Source organism: Aethalodelphis obliquidens, unplaced genomic scaffold (genome assembly GCF_003676395.1).
Source record: "Aethalodelphis obliquidens isolate GAN/ISIS:26980383/991018 unplaced genomic scaffold, ASM367639v1 scaffold2, whole genome shotgun sequence".
Lineage (NCBI taxonomy): Eukaryota > Metazoa > Chordata > Mammalia > Artiodactyla > Delphinidae > Aethalodelphis > Aethalodelphis obliquidens.
In genome coordinates, this window is record NW_020837946.1 from 18,781,085 (window position 1) to 18,797,176 (window position 16,092).

Below are 16,092 nucleotides of genomic sequence, written 5' to 3' on the forward strand. Positions count from 1 at the left end.
AAAAAAAAAAAAAAAAAAAAAGGCTGGAAGACCTAAACAGACATTTCTCCAAAGAAGACATACAGGTGGGCAACAAAAGCATGAAAAGATGCTCAACATCACTAATTATTAGAGAAATGCAAATCAAAACTACAATGAGGTAACGCCTCACACTGGTCAGAATGGCCATCATCAAAAAATCTACAAACAACAAATGCTGGAGAGGGTATGGAGAAAAGGGAACCCTCTTACACTGTTGGTGGTAATGTAAATTCATACAGCCACTATGGAGAACAGTATGGAGCTTCCTTAAAAAACTAAAAATAGAACTACCATATGACCCAGCAATCCTACTACTGGGCATATATCCAGAGAAAAACATAATTCAAATTGACACATGCACCCCAACGTTCATTGCAGCACTATTTACAATAGCCAGGACATGGAAGCAACCTAAATGCCCATCAACAGAGGAATGGATAAAGAAGATATGGTACATATATACAATGGAATATTACTCAGCCACAAAAAGGAATGAAATTGGGTCATTTGCAGAGACGTGGATGGACCTAGAGTCTGTCATACAGAGTGGAGTAAGTCAGCAAGAGAAAAACAAATATCGTATATTAATGCATATATGTGGAGTCTAGAAAAATAGTATAGATAATTTTATTTGCAAAGCAGAAAGACAGACACAGAGGTAGAGAACAAAAGTATGGATACCAAGGGGGAAAGGGCTGGGGGATGAATTGGGAGATTGGGATTGACAAATATACACTATTGATACTATGTATAAAATAGATAACTAGTGAGAACATACTGTTTAGCACAGGGAACTCTACTCAATGCTCTGTGGTGACCTAAATGGGAAGGAAATCCAAAAAAGAGGGGATATATGTATATGTATAGCTGATTCACTTTGCTGTACAGCAGAAACTAACACAGCATTGTAAAACAACTATACTCCAATAAAAATTAATTTAAAAAAGTTAGTAGAAGGAAGGAAATAACAAAGATCTGAGCAGAAATAAATCAGAGACTAAAAAGACAATAGAAAAGATCACTGAAACGAAGAGATGGCTTTTTAAAAAGCTAAACAAAATAAACAAACCTTTAGCTAGACTCACCAAGAAAAAAAGAGGACTCAGATAAATAAAATCAGAAATGAAAGAAGAGACGTTACAACTGATACCACAGAAACACAAAGGATCACAAGAGACTATTGTGAACAATTATATGCCAACAAATTGAACAACCTAGAAGAAATGGATAAACTCCTAGAAACATACATTGTACCAAGACTGAAGCATGAAGAAACAGAAAATCTGAGCAGATCAATTATTAGTATAAAGACTGAATCAGTCACCAAAACCTCCTAATAAACAAAAGTCAAAGACCAGACGGCTTCACTGGTGAATTCTACCAAATATTTTAAAGAAGAATTAATACTAAACTTTCTCAAACTCTTCCAAAAAAAAAAAAAAAAGAAGGGGAGGGGACAATTCCAAACCCATTTTATGAGGCTGGAATTTCCCTAATACTAAAACCAGACAAGGACAAGTACAAGAAAAGAAAATACAGGCCAATATCCCTGATGAACATAAATGAAAAAACTCTTCAATAAAATATTAGCAAACCAAATTCAACAATACATAAAAAACAACAAACAAACAAAAAAAACATTCATCATGATCAAGAGGGATTCATTCCAGGGATGAAAGGATGGTTCAACAACTGCAAATCAATCAATGTAATACAACATATAACAAAATGAAGGATAAAAATCATAAGATCATCTCAATAGACGCAGAAGAAGCATTTGACAAAATTCCACATCGATTTATGATAAAAACTCTCATAAAACTGGGTATAGGGGCTTCCCTGGTGGTGCAGTGGTTAAGAATCCACCTGCTAATGCAGGGGTCATGGGTTCGAGCCCTGGTCCAGGAAGGTCCCACATGCCGCGGAGCAACTAAGCCCATGTGCCACAACTACTGAGCCTGCGCTCTGGAGCCCACGAGCCACAACTACTGAAGCCCACGAACCTAGAGCCCATGCTCCGCAACAAGAGAAGCCACCACAATGAGAAGCCTGCACACTGCAACAAAGAGTAGCCCCTGCTCACCGCAACTAGAGAAAGCCCGCGTGCAGCAACAAAGACCCAATGCAGCCATAAATTAATTAATTAATTAAAAAAAAACTGGTTATAGAGAGAATGAACCTTAACATAATAAAGGTCATATATGACAAGCCCATAGTTAACATCATAGTCAATGCTGAAAAGCTGAAGGCTTTTCCTGTAAGATCAGGAAAAAGACAAGGATGGCCACTCTTGCCACTTTTATTCAACATAGTATCGGAAGTCCTAGACAGAGCAATTAGGCCAGGAAAAAAAAAAAAGCATCCAAATCAGAAAAGAAGAGTTAAAACTATCACTACCTGCAGATGACATGAGACTATGTATCAAAAACCCTAAAGACTCCACCAAAACAACTGTTAGAACTAATAAATGAATTCAGTAAACTTGCAGGATACAAAATCAAAAAATCAGTTTATTTCTATTCACTAATAACAAACTATCAGAAAGAGAAATTAAGAAAACACTCCCATTTATGACTGTATCAAAAAGAATAAAATGCCCAGGAATAAATTTAACCAAAGAGGTAAAAGACCTGTACACTGAAAACCATGACATTGAAGAAAGAAATTAAAGACACAAATAAATGGGAAGATACTCCATGCTCATGGATGGGAAGAATTACTATTGTTAAAATGTCCATACTACCCAAAGCAATCTACAGATTCAATGCAATTCCTACTAAAATTCCAATGGCATTTTTCACAGAAATAAATAAACAATCTTAAAATTTGTATGGAACTGCAAATGATTCTGAATAGCCAAAGCAATCTTGAGAAAGGAGAACAAAGCTGGAGGCATCATGTTTCCTGATTTCAATCTATATTACAAAGCTATAGTAATCTAAACAGTATGTTATTGGCATAAACACACACATATAGATCAGTGGAACAGAATAGAAAGCTCAGAAATAAACCCACACATACATGGTAAATTAATTTATGACAAGGGAGCAAAGAATATATAATGGAGAAAGGACAGCCTCTTCAATAAATGGTGTTGGGAAAACTGGATAGCCACATGCAAAAGAATGAAATTGGATTACTATCTTACACCATACACAAAAATTAACTCAAAATGGATTAGACTTGAACTTAAGACCTGAAACCATAAAAACCCCAGAAGAAAACATAGGTGGTAAGCTCCTTGACAGCAGTCTTGATGATGATTTTTTGAATTTGACACCAAAAGCAAAGGTAACAAAAGCAAAAATAAACAAGCAGGACTACATTAAGCTAAATAGCTTCTGCACAGCAAAGGAGGCCATCAACAAAATGAAAAGACAACCTACCAAATGGGAGTAAATATTTGTAAGTCATATATCTGATAAGGGTTAATATCCAAAATATATGAAGAACTCATATAACTCAGTAGCAAAACAAACAAAATCCAATTAAAATACAGGCAGAGGATCTGATGTGACATTTTTCCAGAGAACATACAGATGGCCAACAGGTAAATGAAAAGGTACTCAACATCACTAGTCACCAGGGAAATGCAAATCAAAACTGCAATGAGATATCACCTTGCACCGTTAGAATGGCTAAAAGACAAAAAAATAAGAGTTGGCAAGGATGTAGAGAAAAGGGAACCCTCGTGCACTGTTGGTGGGAGTGTAAATTGGTGCAGCTACTATGGAAAACAGTATGGCGGTTTCTTAAACAATTAAAAATAGCACTACCATATGATCCCACAGTCCCACTTCTGAGTATTTATCCAAAGAAAATGAAAACACTAAACTCAAAAAGATAAATGGACCCCCATGCTCACTGCAGCAGAATTTACAATAGCCAAGACATGGAAGCATGGAAGCAACCTAAGCGTCCATCAATGGATGAATGTATAAAGAAAATGCAACGCGCGCGCGCACACACCCAGAAATATTATTCAGCTACAAAAAAGAAGGAAATCCTGCCATTTACAACAACATGGATGGACCCTGAGGGAATTATGCTAAGTGAAATAAGTTAGAGAAAAACAAATACTGAATGATCTCATGTGTATGTGGAATCTAAAAATTAAACAAACCAAAACAAAACTCATACATATGGAGAACCGATTGGTGCTTGCCAGAGGTGGGCATGGAAGGAGGGCAAAATGCATGAAGGTGGTCAAAAAGTACAAACTTCCAGTTATAAAATAAATAAGTGGGCGTTACAAGATTACATCCTGGGATGTGATGCACAGCATGGTGACTATAACAACACTGTATTGTATATTTGGAAGTTACTAAAAGAGTAAATCTTAAAAGTTCTCATCACAAGAAAAAAAAATTGTAACTATATATAAAAAAAAGAAACATGATACATGAAATGACAAATATGTACAGGAAGCATTAGGGAGACACAGGAGGGGTCACCAACCCAGGTAGTCCACAATGAGAGCTACAGAATAGACAGCTGATCTCATCATTCTCAGGGTCAACATCTTTGAAAGATATCAATTTGTTACATAAATTTACATATAAATTTAACATATGTTCACATTTCACTTTTTCAGCACTCTTCTCATTATTTTAGTTAGAAAAGAGAAAGGAACTGGCATTTATGGACTAGCAAGGCTTTCACATGTCCCAATTCCCACTCCAACCCCTTAAAGTCCTACAATGCTTCCCTAAGCTGATTTTATTAATTTTATGTGTGATACGCCGTTTTGGACAACTGAGGGTGCAGGAGACATTATGGTCAGCTGCCCTTATGTCATTTCCTGTCCTCTTCCTTGTGCAGCAGGCACCTGTTTAGGTGGCAGGGCCCCCAACCCCAGCTTTAGGAGTAAGCCTGCATGAGTCTAAGCTAGAGTACACCTATGGCCACTATGATGGATTCAGGAATGGGCAATTAACCCAAGCCAGTCAACTAAATTCTGTGAGACAGCAGAGCCAAGAGAACTGCAGAACAGAACTGTGGCTTTGATGGTCTCGTGAATCACTAGAGCAAACTATACCTGAAGGGCACACAACTATTAGACTTTTCCATTATAGGAACCAATAAAGCTGCTTTATAGTTTAAGCTGGTGAGAGTGGCAACCAAATGGATTTGAACTGATACAAAGTGGGTCACTGGAAGCATCCTCTTTCTCAATAGGGGTATTAACTGGCTTTTATAGATGTGCAGCACTCCGCTGTTTACTAACTCACACCAGCCACATGTAGTGGGAAGGGCTAATATATTTCCCATGGAGCAGCCCAGGTTCATGTGATTCCAGATCTTTGGGATACAAAGGCTGGAGCCAGGAGGCTCTGCAAAATTCTAGTCTGGCCTCTCCTTTAAAAGTCCACACAGGGGGACTTCCCTGGAGGCGAAGTGGTTAAAAATCCACCTGCCAGTGCAGGAGACACGGGTTCAAGCCCTGGTTCGGGAAGATCCCACGTGCCGCACAGCAACTAAGCCCAAGTGCCACAACTACTGAGCCCACATGCTACAACTACTGAAGCCCACAGGCCTAGAGCCCGTGCTCCACAACAAGAGAAGACACCACAATGAGAAGCCCTCACACCGCAATGAAGAGTAGCCCCCGTTTGCCACAACTAGAGAAAGTCAGAGCGCAGCAACGAAGACCCAATGCAGCCAAAAATAAATTAATTAAAAAAAATAAAATAAAAGGTCAAACAGGGACTTCCCTCGTAGTCCAATGGTTAGGACTCTGTGCTCCCAATGCAGGGGGCCCGGGTTCCATCCCTAGTCAGGGAACTAGATCTCACACGCCACAACTAAAAGAGCCCACATGCCGCAACTAAAAAGATCCTGTACGCCGCAGTGAAGATCCCCACGAAGATCCCGTGATCCTGTGTGCTGCAGCTAAGACCCAGCACAGCCAAATAAATATTTTTTTAAAAATGAAAAATAAATAAATGGCCACACACTCCTGGCTTTCTCCTGCTTCCTCCTCCACTTCCTAGGGCAGTCGAGAATTTCTTGGTAGTTACCACTACAGAGATAGTCCTGAGCAAAACTTCCCAATAAACTTTCCCTGAAAAAAGGTGAGAAATCCTTAGTCCCCACCCTTGGGGCATTCACGGGGCTGCTCACGTTTCTAGAGGTTAAATCAAGTAGGGGAAGCTTTCAGGACACTGGTTTCTTGGCTTACTTGGTTTCTTGGAGCTGAGCACACAGGGAATAATTTATTTTTAACCATCTCCGAGTGCCTTGTGACCTGCCTACCATGCCTCAGAAACATGAACCCAACGGAGAAGACCCTAGGGGAGATGGCAGCAGCCCAGGCAGGTGCAGAGAAACTGTGTTCAGTCTGGACCTTCAAACCCTCACAGTCATTTTCTCCCTCATCATTAACTCCCAGTCCAACTTTCCCTGGGGGGTGGCTCAGATAATGCCATACCCTTTGTCACCCGAGGCCCTCTCTGCCTCTCCTGTCCAATCCATCCTACTGTACACACCATAACCTGGACAGTGTCCCCTGGAGGCCATCTTCACCCCATGCTTGCTCAATAGCTCACCATGGCTCCTCAGAAGAACCAGGGCCCTTAGTCTGGCCTTCAGTATCCTCCTCAAAGGCCTGTTGTATCCCAAGTCCCCACAGCTCCTCCTCATTTTTTACTACTGCCCAGCACAGCCACCTGGTGACCAGTCTGTTCATCAGCCCAGCCCAAGGCCTGTCTACTCCAGTCAATCACTGACAACCACACATGTGCCTGGATGGCATGCTCGAATCAAAGGTCCCACTCCTTCCCCAGCCCTGGACTGGCTTCTCCTCCCAGGGCACTCAGCTTTCTTTCTGAAATTAGCTGTTTGCTGATTTGTTTACTCCCTTGTTACCCCTCTTCCCCAAAGAAGCATTTAACCCCCACGTGGGTATTGGCCACATCTCACTGAAGCTCAGCTCTTGGAAAAATGCCTAGGGCAGAGTGGGTGCGTTAATATTTGTTAATAGTCATCAGAAAGACAAATTCCACATGAATCTCTTCGGTTCACTTCCTAAAACCTCTCCAACTTAACCAACATTGGATTTTCCAGTCTCTGTCCATTGACAGTGGGCAATCCATCCATCCCTGCCTCATATCAGTGTTCCACTGGATAAAACCTTCTTACTGGACTTTGATTTCTTAATAACAAAAATGTACCTTTTCCTTAATGTCTATGATTTTGCTTTCACTCTCTGAGCAATGACATCTTTTTCTCCATTAAGGGGAAATTTACCCTGCAAATCGCCAAACCTCTGTAATCCTCCAGAAGCCATTTCCTCTGGAAGAAGTCTGTGGTAGCCGATATCACCATAAATATCACCAGAGATAAATAGTGGTTCTATAACATCTGGCAGCTTATACACTTGCATGTGCTATTCTATTACCAAGACAGCTCCCTACTCTCCCAACCTCTGTCCACTTTATTTTTTTTAATGTTTGAAATATTAATTTTATTAAGAAAGCATTTGATAGTTGTATTAGATCATATAATCAATCACTTCATTTTTAAATGATGTGGCCTGAGGATACAATTAAAATATGGACTTTTCGGGCTTCCCTGGTGGCGCAGTGGTTGAGAGTCCGCCTGCTGATGCAGGGGACACGGGTTCGTGCCCTGGTCCAGGAAGATCCCACATGCCACGGAGCGGCTGGGCCTGTGAGCCATGGCCGCTGAGCCTGCACGTCTGGAACCTGTGCTCTGCAACGGGAGGGGCCACAACAGTGAGAGGCCCGCGTACCGGAAAAAAAAAAAAAAAAAATATATATATATATATATATGGACTTTTCTTTGATTCAACAAATATTTGAGCATCTACAAGTGCCAGGCTTGGAGATACAGGCCAAACAGGAGGACCCCTGCTCTCACAGGGCTTACATTCTTGCAAGAGGGCAATATTAAAGAAATGTTTATATTACTTATAAACATATAACACAGGGGCTTCCCTGGTGGCACAGTGGTTGAGAATCTGCCTGCCAATGCAGGGGACAGGGGTTCGAGCCCTGGTTCGGGAAGAGTCCCACGTGCCACGGAGCAACTAAGCCCGTGCGTCACAACTGCTGAGCCTGCGCTCTAAAGCCCACGAGCCACAACTACTGAAGCCTGCGCGCCTAGAGCCCGTGCTCCGCAACAAGAGAAGCCACCGCAATGAGAAGCCCGCGCACCGCAAAGAAGAGTAGCCCCCACTCGCCGCAACCAGAGAAAGCCTGCGTACAACAACGAAGACCCAGAGCAGCCAAAAATAAATAAATTAATAAATTTTAAAAAACATATAACACAGAGGAAGTGACAGAGAAAGAAGATGGTGCTTTACCGGAGCACTTTAACAGGTGTCTAACCCAGTCCAGGGAAATCACAAGACAAAAACAAGTGTTTAAGTAGAAGGGTGAAGACAACAGTTCAGGCAGAGGGAACCTCCTAGACCCTAAGGCGGGGGAAGGACTTTCTAGACTTAAGGAATTGGAAGAAGTCTAGAATGGGTGGAGTACCCAGTGTGAAAAGAGAAGTCAAGGAGATGAGACTGAATCTCAACCTCTGTCCACTTTAAACATCGCCTCCCAAATCACCTCTAGTCCAGTGCCCTCCTGCTTCATACCACCCCTTGACCTGTTCATTTCAGTTCATAGCCCCTACAGATTCCCAAGGTATGACCACAGCCCCACTCGGTCCCGAGCTAAACGTGTCCTTCACTTTTTGTCCAACGTCTTCCCATCCCCAACTTCTCTGTCCGGGTGCGCACCACATCCCCTGGTCGCGAGGCCCCCAGCTCGGTTACCTGGAGCTGGTGCAAGTGCAGAACGTAGCCTTGCACCAACAGCTGGAATAAGAGACGCAGCCGCCCTGGCCCTGAAAGCTCCTCTAGGCTCCGCAGCCTCCGATCGCCAGGCCCGGTTCCGGGAGCCTCGGCTGCCTGGGCCGCAGGCAGGGCGCTGGGGATCGCGGCCTTGGCTCTGGCCCCGTGGGAGCCGAGGCCAGGGAGAGCCACCCGCGTCCCCAGCAGCGCCCACCGCAGCCTTGCGCAGCCCAGCGTACCCATACGATTCATGGCTCGCGCCGCCACGCCTTTGGATAGCGAATACAGAGCGCCAGCAACTTGTCCAGAGACAAAACAGCAGGGGCGGGTTCAAGGGTACCGGTAGCGCAGGGCGGGCCGGACGAAGGTTGACCAGGCCTCTTACTGCTCACTTTTCCTTGCGGTCTTCAGTCCCTCCAAATAGGACCTGAGGGACTCGCAGAAGTCACCCTTTCCAACTGTAAGCCTCCTGGCTCGGGGAGGGGCCGGACAAGGCCAAGGCAGAAGATGCACGGGGGACTTACGGGAGACCCACAGAGCGCTGACGATGGCCGCCTCTTCCGCGACTCCCCCACCTCGCACTTCCGCGAACTCTCGAGGAGAACTTGAAGCTCGCTTGGTCTCAATTCCCGGCAGGAGTGCGGCAAAGTTCTCGGCAGCCCGGGAGCCTTCCAAGACGGGGAGGCCGGTTCGCCATCCCAGAGCGCCAGCGTCTCAGCTGATCTCACTTCCCGGAGGGACCAGGAACCGACTGCTGAGATTAAACCGGCCGCTGGCTTTTCCTGATAGCCTCCAGTGTTGATCCCGGAGTCTGAGGGCTGAGCGAGGAAAGAGCAAAAAATCCCCCTGTGCAGAAAAGCAAAGAGCAAAAAACCCGACCCTGTCTCCAGGGTCATCTGATTCCTGGAGGGAGGAAGCCAAACAAATTTAAATATTAGGGTTTTCAAAAAATGCAGTTCTACCCCTCTCCCTCCCCACCACCCACATACTCCCTGGTCTGCTGAGGCAGGATTTCTCAAACTGCAGGTTAAGACCAGATTTAGTGAATGTGACCAAAATTATCTTTTAATAAGATGGAATAGAACAAAATAGTACAGAAAATATTGCAAGAAGGAAAAGTATTATTTCATGAATTCTTTGTTTCATATATGTATATTCAAAGTACAAGTTTCAAAAAGTTAAAAACATAACTCATACACGAGCTCAAAGCTTATTCAACCCATTAGAGGTAGAACCAGCAGAATGATAAAGCTTTTTCTAAGACCATTTGAAGAATTGGTTATTTACAGGCAGCCAGAGGCAGAAAAGGCATATTAAGTTCAAGGGGCAACAATTAGACTGACAGCTGATGTAGCTAGGTGTGGATTTCTTTTCATTTACCCCCTTAGGGGTCAGAGAGTTTCTTGACTCTGTGACTGAATATCTTTCATCAGTTTTGGAAGTTTTCAGATATTCAAACATTCCTTTTACCCCATTTATTTTTCTTCTCTCCTAGGACTTCAAATTATATATATATATGTTAGACTTTCTGACTGTATCCTCCCTGTCTCTTACCCTCTCTTCTGTATTGTTCTATCATTTTGTCTCTTCTAACTCATTCTCTATTCAGCCGTGTCTGATGTTAAATCTATCCATTGAATTTTAAATTTCTATTATTGTATTTCTCAGTTTTTCAACTTTAGTTTTTTTCAAATCTGTCCTTTTTAAAATATTTCTAGTTTTATGCCAAAATTCTTAATGTTATTTTTTTTTAAAATAAATTTATTTATTTTTTGTCTGCGTTGGGTCTTCGTTGCTGTGCACAGGCTTTCTCTAGTTGTGGCGAGTGGAGGCTACTCTTCGTTGCGGTGCACGGGCTTCTCATCGCAGTGGCTCCTCTTGTTGTGGAGCATGGGCTCTAGGCACATGGGCTTCAGTAGTTGCAGCACATGGGCTCAGTAGTTGTGGCTCACGGGCTCTAGAGCTTCAGGCTCAGTAGTTGTGGCACACGGGCTTAGTTGCTCCACTGGCATGTGGGATCTTCCCGGACCAGGGCTTGAACCTGTGTCCCCTGCATTGGCAGCCGGATTCTTAACCACTGCTCCACCAGGGAAGCCCAATGTTATTTTTTATTATACCCTTTACTTTTGTAAGCATAGTTGTTTTAAGGATTATGACCAATAACTCCAATACATGGAATCTATGTGGGACGATTTCTATTGTCCATTATTTCTGGTGGTTTTGTACATATTGCCATGTTTCTTCCTGGGCCTTGTTTCTTTTGATTGTGTACCAGAAAATGTATTCATTAAGTTTCTAGTGGAACTAATTTGAAGTTTAGAATGAGTTCATTTTCCCCGTGGAAGATTTACTTTTATTTCTGACAGTTGCCTAAAGGCACCCACAATCCAAAATCACCATAATTCAGTTTCAGGGAATGAGATGCTTTGAAGCTGAACTGCAGTTCTTTAGAAGGCTAGTCTATTTCCAGTCCTTAATCTTTTTGGGTCCCAACCCAAAGTTTGGGTATAAGAGATTACGGACTCCAGCTATTCTTCACACAGCCCTGTGAGGCTAAACCACTCAACTTCTCAGCTTCCTCTTCTGAAAATGGGAAATGCTACTAATAGGAAAGTGGTACCTAATGCCTAACTTACCTCTGGAGTTCTGTCTTCTCTTGGTTCTTGTCTGATAGATCTTTATTACCTTGTTTGTTCTCTGATGCTGATTCCTTCAAGTAAATGCTGGTCATATTTTCTTCAGCTTTTCAAGTTATCCTTTGAGAGAGGACTGAGTCAGGTATTAAGAGAAGTGGAAATCCAATTTATGCTTTTACCTTTATTAATTCTTTTTCCCCCCCTCTGGGTTCATTTTCTTGATATATTATATTTTTAACTTTTTTTTTTTTAATGACTGCTTAGTGAAATTTTATTTCCTAATGAATGGACTTAATGCTACACATTTTCACATCATACTATTTTGGCCATATCCAATAAGATTAAATACGCAATTTCTTTCACTGTCACTCATTTCCCAATAGTTTGTAATTTCCATTTTGATTTTCTTTTTAATCTAAGTCATGCAGGAAAGTGTTTTTATTTACTTTCAAATAGTTGTAGTTTTGTTTTTTGTTTTGAAAGGGACCATTCTTTTGTTATTAATTTATAATGCTATTACATTGTGGTCAGAGTATTAATGATCTGCTTTTTAGAATTACTAAAACATTTTTGATGGTCTAGTACTTGTTTATTTTTGTGACTATTCCATGTGTATTTTTGAAAAATATGTATTTTGTTTATTAACTTATTAATTTTGTTATTTAAACCCTCTGTAGCCCTACTTATTTTTGTCTACTTGATTTGTTAATATCTGAGAGACGCATGTTCAAGTATCCCCCAAATATTATGGATTTGTGGATTTGTCAATTATTTTGTGTCTTTTCAACAGCTTTGGTTTTATATTTTGAAGATCTGCTGTTAGGTTCATAAAGGTTCATGACTATTATATACTATATATTCTTGACTATTATATATTCTTATATAGCACCTTTTATAAATTTGAAATATTAAAATATTAAATTGCTTTGGATTTAGTTTGTTTGACTTTAATATTGTTATTCCTACTATTGTTATTCCTATGAATTTGTTTGATATATCTTTTATTCATCCCTCTTATTTTTCAGTCATTCTAGATTATTTTGATTTAGAAGTATCTCTCATAAATACCGTGTAGCTGGATTTTTTTTCTTACCTTACAAGAGAATCTTTAAATAGCAAAAATTATTTTTATAACTTGAATGAAAGTTTTAAAATAAATGAAATGAAATAAAAAATTTAAACATAATGAATGGTGGGACTTCCCTGGTGGCACAGTGGTTGGGAATCCACCTGCCAATGCAGGGGACACGGGTTCGATCCCTGGTCTGGAAAGATCCCACATGCAGCGGAGCAGCTAGGCCTGTGCGCCACAACTGCTGAGCCTGCGCTATAGAGCCCGCGAGCCACAACTGCTGAAGTCCTAGGGCCAGTGCTGCACAGGAGAGGCCGCTGCAGTGAGAAGCCCGCACACCGCGTCAAGGAGTGGCCCCCACTCGCTGCAGCTAGAGGGGGCCCGTGCGCAGAAGCGAAGACCCAGAGCAGCCAAAAATAAATAAATTTTTTTAAAAAACCATAATGAATGATAATTCATGGAAGAGGAACTATAAATGGCTCTTTAGCCCATGCAAAAATGTTCAACTTTACTTGCAATGAAAGACAAATCAGAACTACATCAGAAACCATTTTTCACCTATAAGATTGAAAAAGATTAAAAGTTTGATACCACTATGTATTTGAGGGTATAGGGAAACGAACTCTCAGTCATGGTTTAAGGAAGTACAAATTGCTGCAGAGTTTTCAAAATTTAAAGTGCACTTACTTTTGAGCCAGCAGTTCTGCTTGTAGGGATTTTCTTTTCTGCGAATATACTTGCACATTCGTAAAATCACAAATATACAAAGATATTTATTACAGCATTGTTTGTACAGATAAAGAAAATATTGGAAACAACCTGAACCCATCAGTAGGGGATTAATGAGATAAATTATAGTAAATTCATGCATTGGAATCATTTGCAGCTTTAAAAAGACAATGATACAGCTCTATGTGTACTGATATACAACAATTTCCAAGATATAAAATAAAAAAGGCAAGATGCAAAGCAGTAGTATGGTAGGCTACAACAAAATTATGCCAGTGTTTGCACATGCATAGAATATCTCTGGAAGGATACACAAGAACCTTGTAATTGTAGTGGCCTCAGGGACAAAGGTGACAGGGACACAACTTCACAGCATGCTCTCTTGGCTCTTAGAATTGTGTAGTATGTACTTGCAATATGTCAGGGTTTTTTTAAGTGGCTTATTCAAAAGTCACGTAGCAAAACATCTTGTTTTGACATTTCTGGAAACTTGTGTCTCAAAGTGATATCTGGCTATCAGGTAACTTGGTCACTTGGGACCTTACCAGGGCCAAAAAATTTAGTAAAAGCAATAATAATGTATTAAAACAATTAAACCTGTACATACATATAGTACCTTATTTTTTGTTTCTTTTCTTTTTTCTCCTTTCTTTTCTATTTCAGGGGAGGGAGGTATCTAGAAAGAAGTATGTTGGGGAAAATGTATATTTGAAGATACCCATGAATTAAGTACAAGGACAAACAGTGTGTATAAAAAAATTGGTTTGAGATTTGGTTAAAAAACTGGTCTGATTCTTTCGTTTAATTAACTCATAAATTTTTGTGATTTTGAAAATTAAAATAAATAAAAACTTTCTAAGCCTCCTGAACACAGAGAAGTTATGTTTACATTGCTTTCCAAGGAATTAAATTATACAGCAAAACAACCCCAAAGTAAAAATCACCCATAATCCCACCACTTATATAAGGGAACAAATTAAAAGACCTCTGCTTTGCTTCCCCAATTATATTCCTTCCAAGTGAAGTACTGTTCATAATTTAGTGCATAATCTTCCAGACCTTGTTCTATATTTATATAAACTTTTTTTCACCTGTAGTTGAAAAAAGCATGTTGAAATTTTAATGTGAATTCCCTTAAATATTATAAAGGCTTAGGGCTGTTTTTTTAAAAATATGCCTATTGACCCTTTCTATTTCTTCTATGAAGTACTTAGTCATATCCTTTGATCTTTTTTTATTGGATTTTCTGTCTTTTCTTATTAGTTTGTTGGAGTTCTTTTTCTACTTAGATTAACAGATTAACCTCTGTTACATATATTACAAGTATTTTCTCCTGGTTCTCTGTTCTTTATATCCTGGCTATTATTTAGGGTATAGGTCTCTTTGTTTGGCTGGTCCTGATTCATAAGCATAATAATAAAACTGTAATTCTAAGTATAGAGCTTTCCTGAGTTCTGTGAATCATTCTAGTGAATTATCAAACCTCAGGGGGTTGCAGGAACATGTGAATTTGTGGCCAGTTGGTGAAAACTACAGGTAGCCTGGGGACCTCCAGACTTGTGGCTGGCATCTGAAGTGAGGGCAGTCTAGTTGGGGACTATGCCTTTAAACTGTAGTCTGCACTAACTCCAGGTTTAGTGTCAGAATTGCAGTATTGCACTTGCCCTTTCCTTTCCTTGTGGTTGGTTCTAATTTTGAGGGATTACATTGTGCCTAACACATGTGAGGGCCCCAAACTGGTCCTCAGCTACTATTAGCCTATGCTGCCATTAACTGAAACATCTTCATTTCTACCTGGCTTCACTCTCTACCCCTATTCCTGACCAAAAGTCTCTCAAATCTCTCTCTCTCTCTCTCCTACTTTCCCACTTCCACAGCCTTTATGGGCCCCTGGGAGCACGTGACTCTTTCTGAAGGAGAACTTTGAGGTCATCTCAGGCCTATCTGCCTACATGTCTCAGATGTCCTCATACTTGGCATGAGGAAACGTCTGGGACTTCCCTTCCAGGAAGCAGGTACAGGTCTTTTTTGTTCTTAGATTCTCAGTCATTGGCATAGGAGAAGTGCAGGACACAGGCCCCTACATCAGGGACACACATCAGCCTAGAAGGAGGAGGAGAAGGAAGAGAAGAAGAAGGGGAATGGAGAAGGAAGAAGAATTAACATTTGAGGACTCACTATGTATCAGGCACTGTTCTGACCACTTTTCTAATATTAATTCATTTGATTCCTGCATCAACTCTAAGAGTTAATAATGCTATTATCCTAATATTTTACAAAACAGTGGGGCAGAGATTTAAAATAATTTTCCCAAGTCATACAGCTAGTAAAGTCAGAGCCAGAATTCAGGAACTGGGGTCCCAGTGATTATGAATGATCTGTACTGCCTTCTTTTCCATAGACCTCAGCATCGCTGCCTTCCCTTCTACCAGCTAAGGTAACTCTTCTGCTCTCAGAGCAGAAAATCCTGGCTCTCAGTAATCAAATATTTCAGCATTTGTCTGAAGTTCAACTTTTGCAAAGCAAATAACTATTTCGTTCTCTGCTGTGTCAGTCTTTCCCTAAAGGGAATGAGATGAAACGCTCCAACCGCTGCTTCCTTAATGTGGGAGGGCCACTCGATTACAAGGGAGCAGCTGGGGTTGTTGCTATAATCTGACACTTGAATGAGGCTCTCTATCCTGAAACAAAAGAATTTATGGAAACAAGAGGCAGAATGATTCAGTGAAGAGCATGAGTTTTATTAAAATGCTCATAATATTTCATTAAGAATTACAAAACCCTTTCAACAGTTGGTTCTCTTTCTCACACACACACAATTGGAAATA

At 40.9% G+C, this 16,092-nt stretch overlaps 2 protein-coding genes across 7 annotated transcripts in view; both read right to left on the minus strand.

Annotated features, from left to right (window-relative positions):
* The window catches only part of CYP27A1 (cytochrome P450 family 27 subfamily A member 1), a 43,371-nt gene extending 33,609 nt beyond the window's left edge, over positions 1-9,762 (minus strand). The window contains exon 1 of one of the 2 annotated variants that reach the window (XM_027121091.1): positions 9,352-9,762. In XM_027121091.1, coding sequence (XP_026976892.1) covers positions 9,352-9,723 — 372 coding nt within the window. In that variant the 5' untranslated portion in view covers positions 9,724-9,762. Of the gene's footprint in view, positions 1-8,809 lie in introns of both variants that reach the window. The other variant, XM_027121100.1, reaches the window with a different exon arrangement.
* A 3,526-nt stretch (positions 9,763-13,288) lies between these two features.
* TTLL4 (tubulin tyrosine ligase like 4) overlaps positions 13,289-16,092 on the minus strand; it is a 47,428-nt gene continuing 44,624 nt past the window's right edge. For 4 of the 5 annotated variants that reach the window (XM_027121142.1, XM_027121111.1, XM_027121124.1 and 1 more), the window contains one exon: positions 13,289-15,367. The gene's annotated coding sequence lies outside the window, so the exon portion shown is untranslated. The remainder of the gene's footprint in view (positions 15,368-16,092) is intronic. The other variant, XM_027121135.1, reaches the window with a different exon arrangement.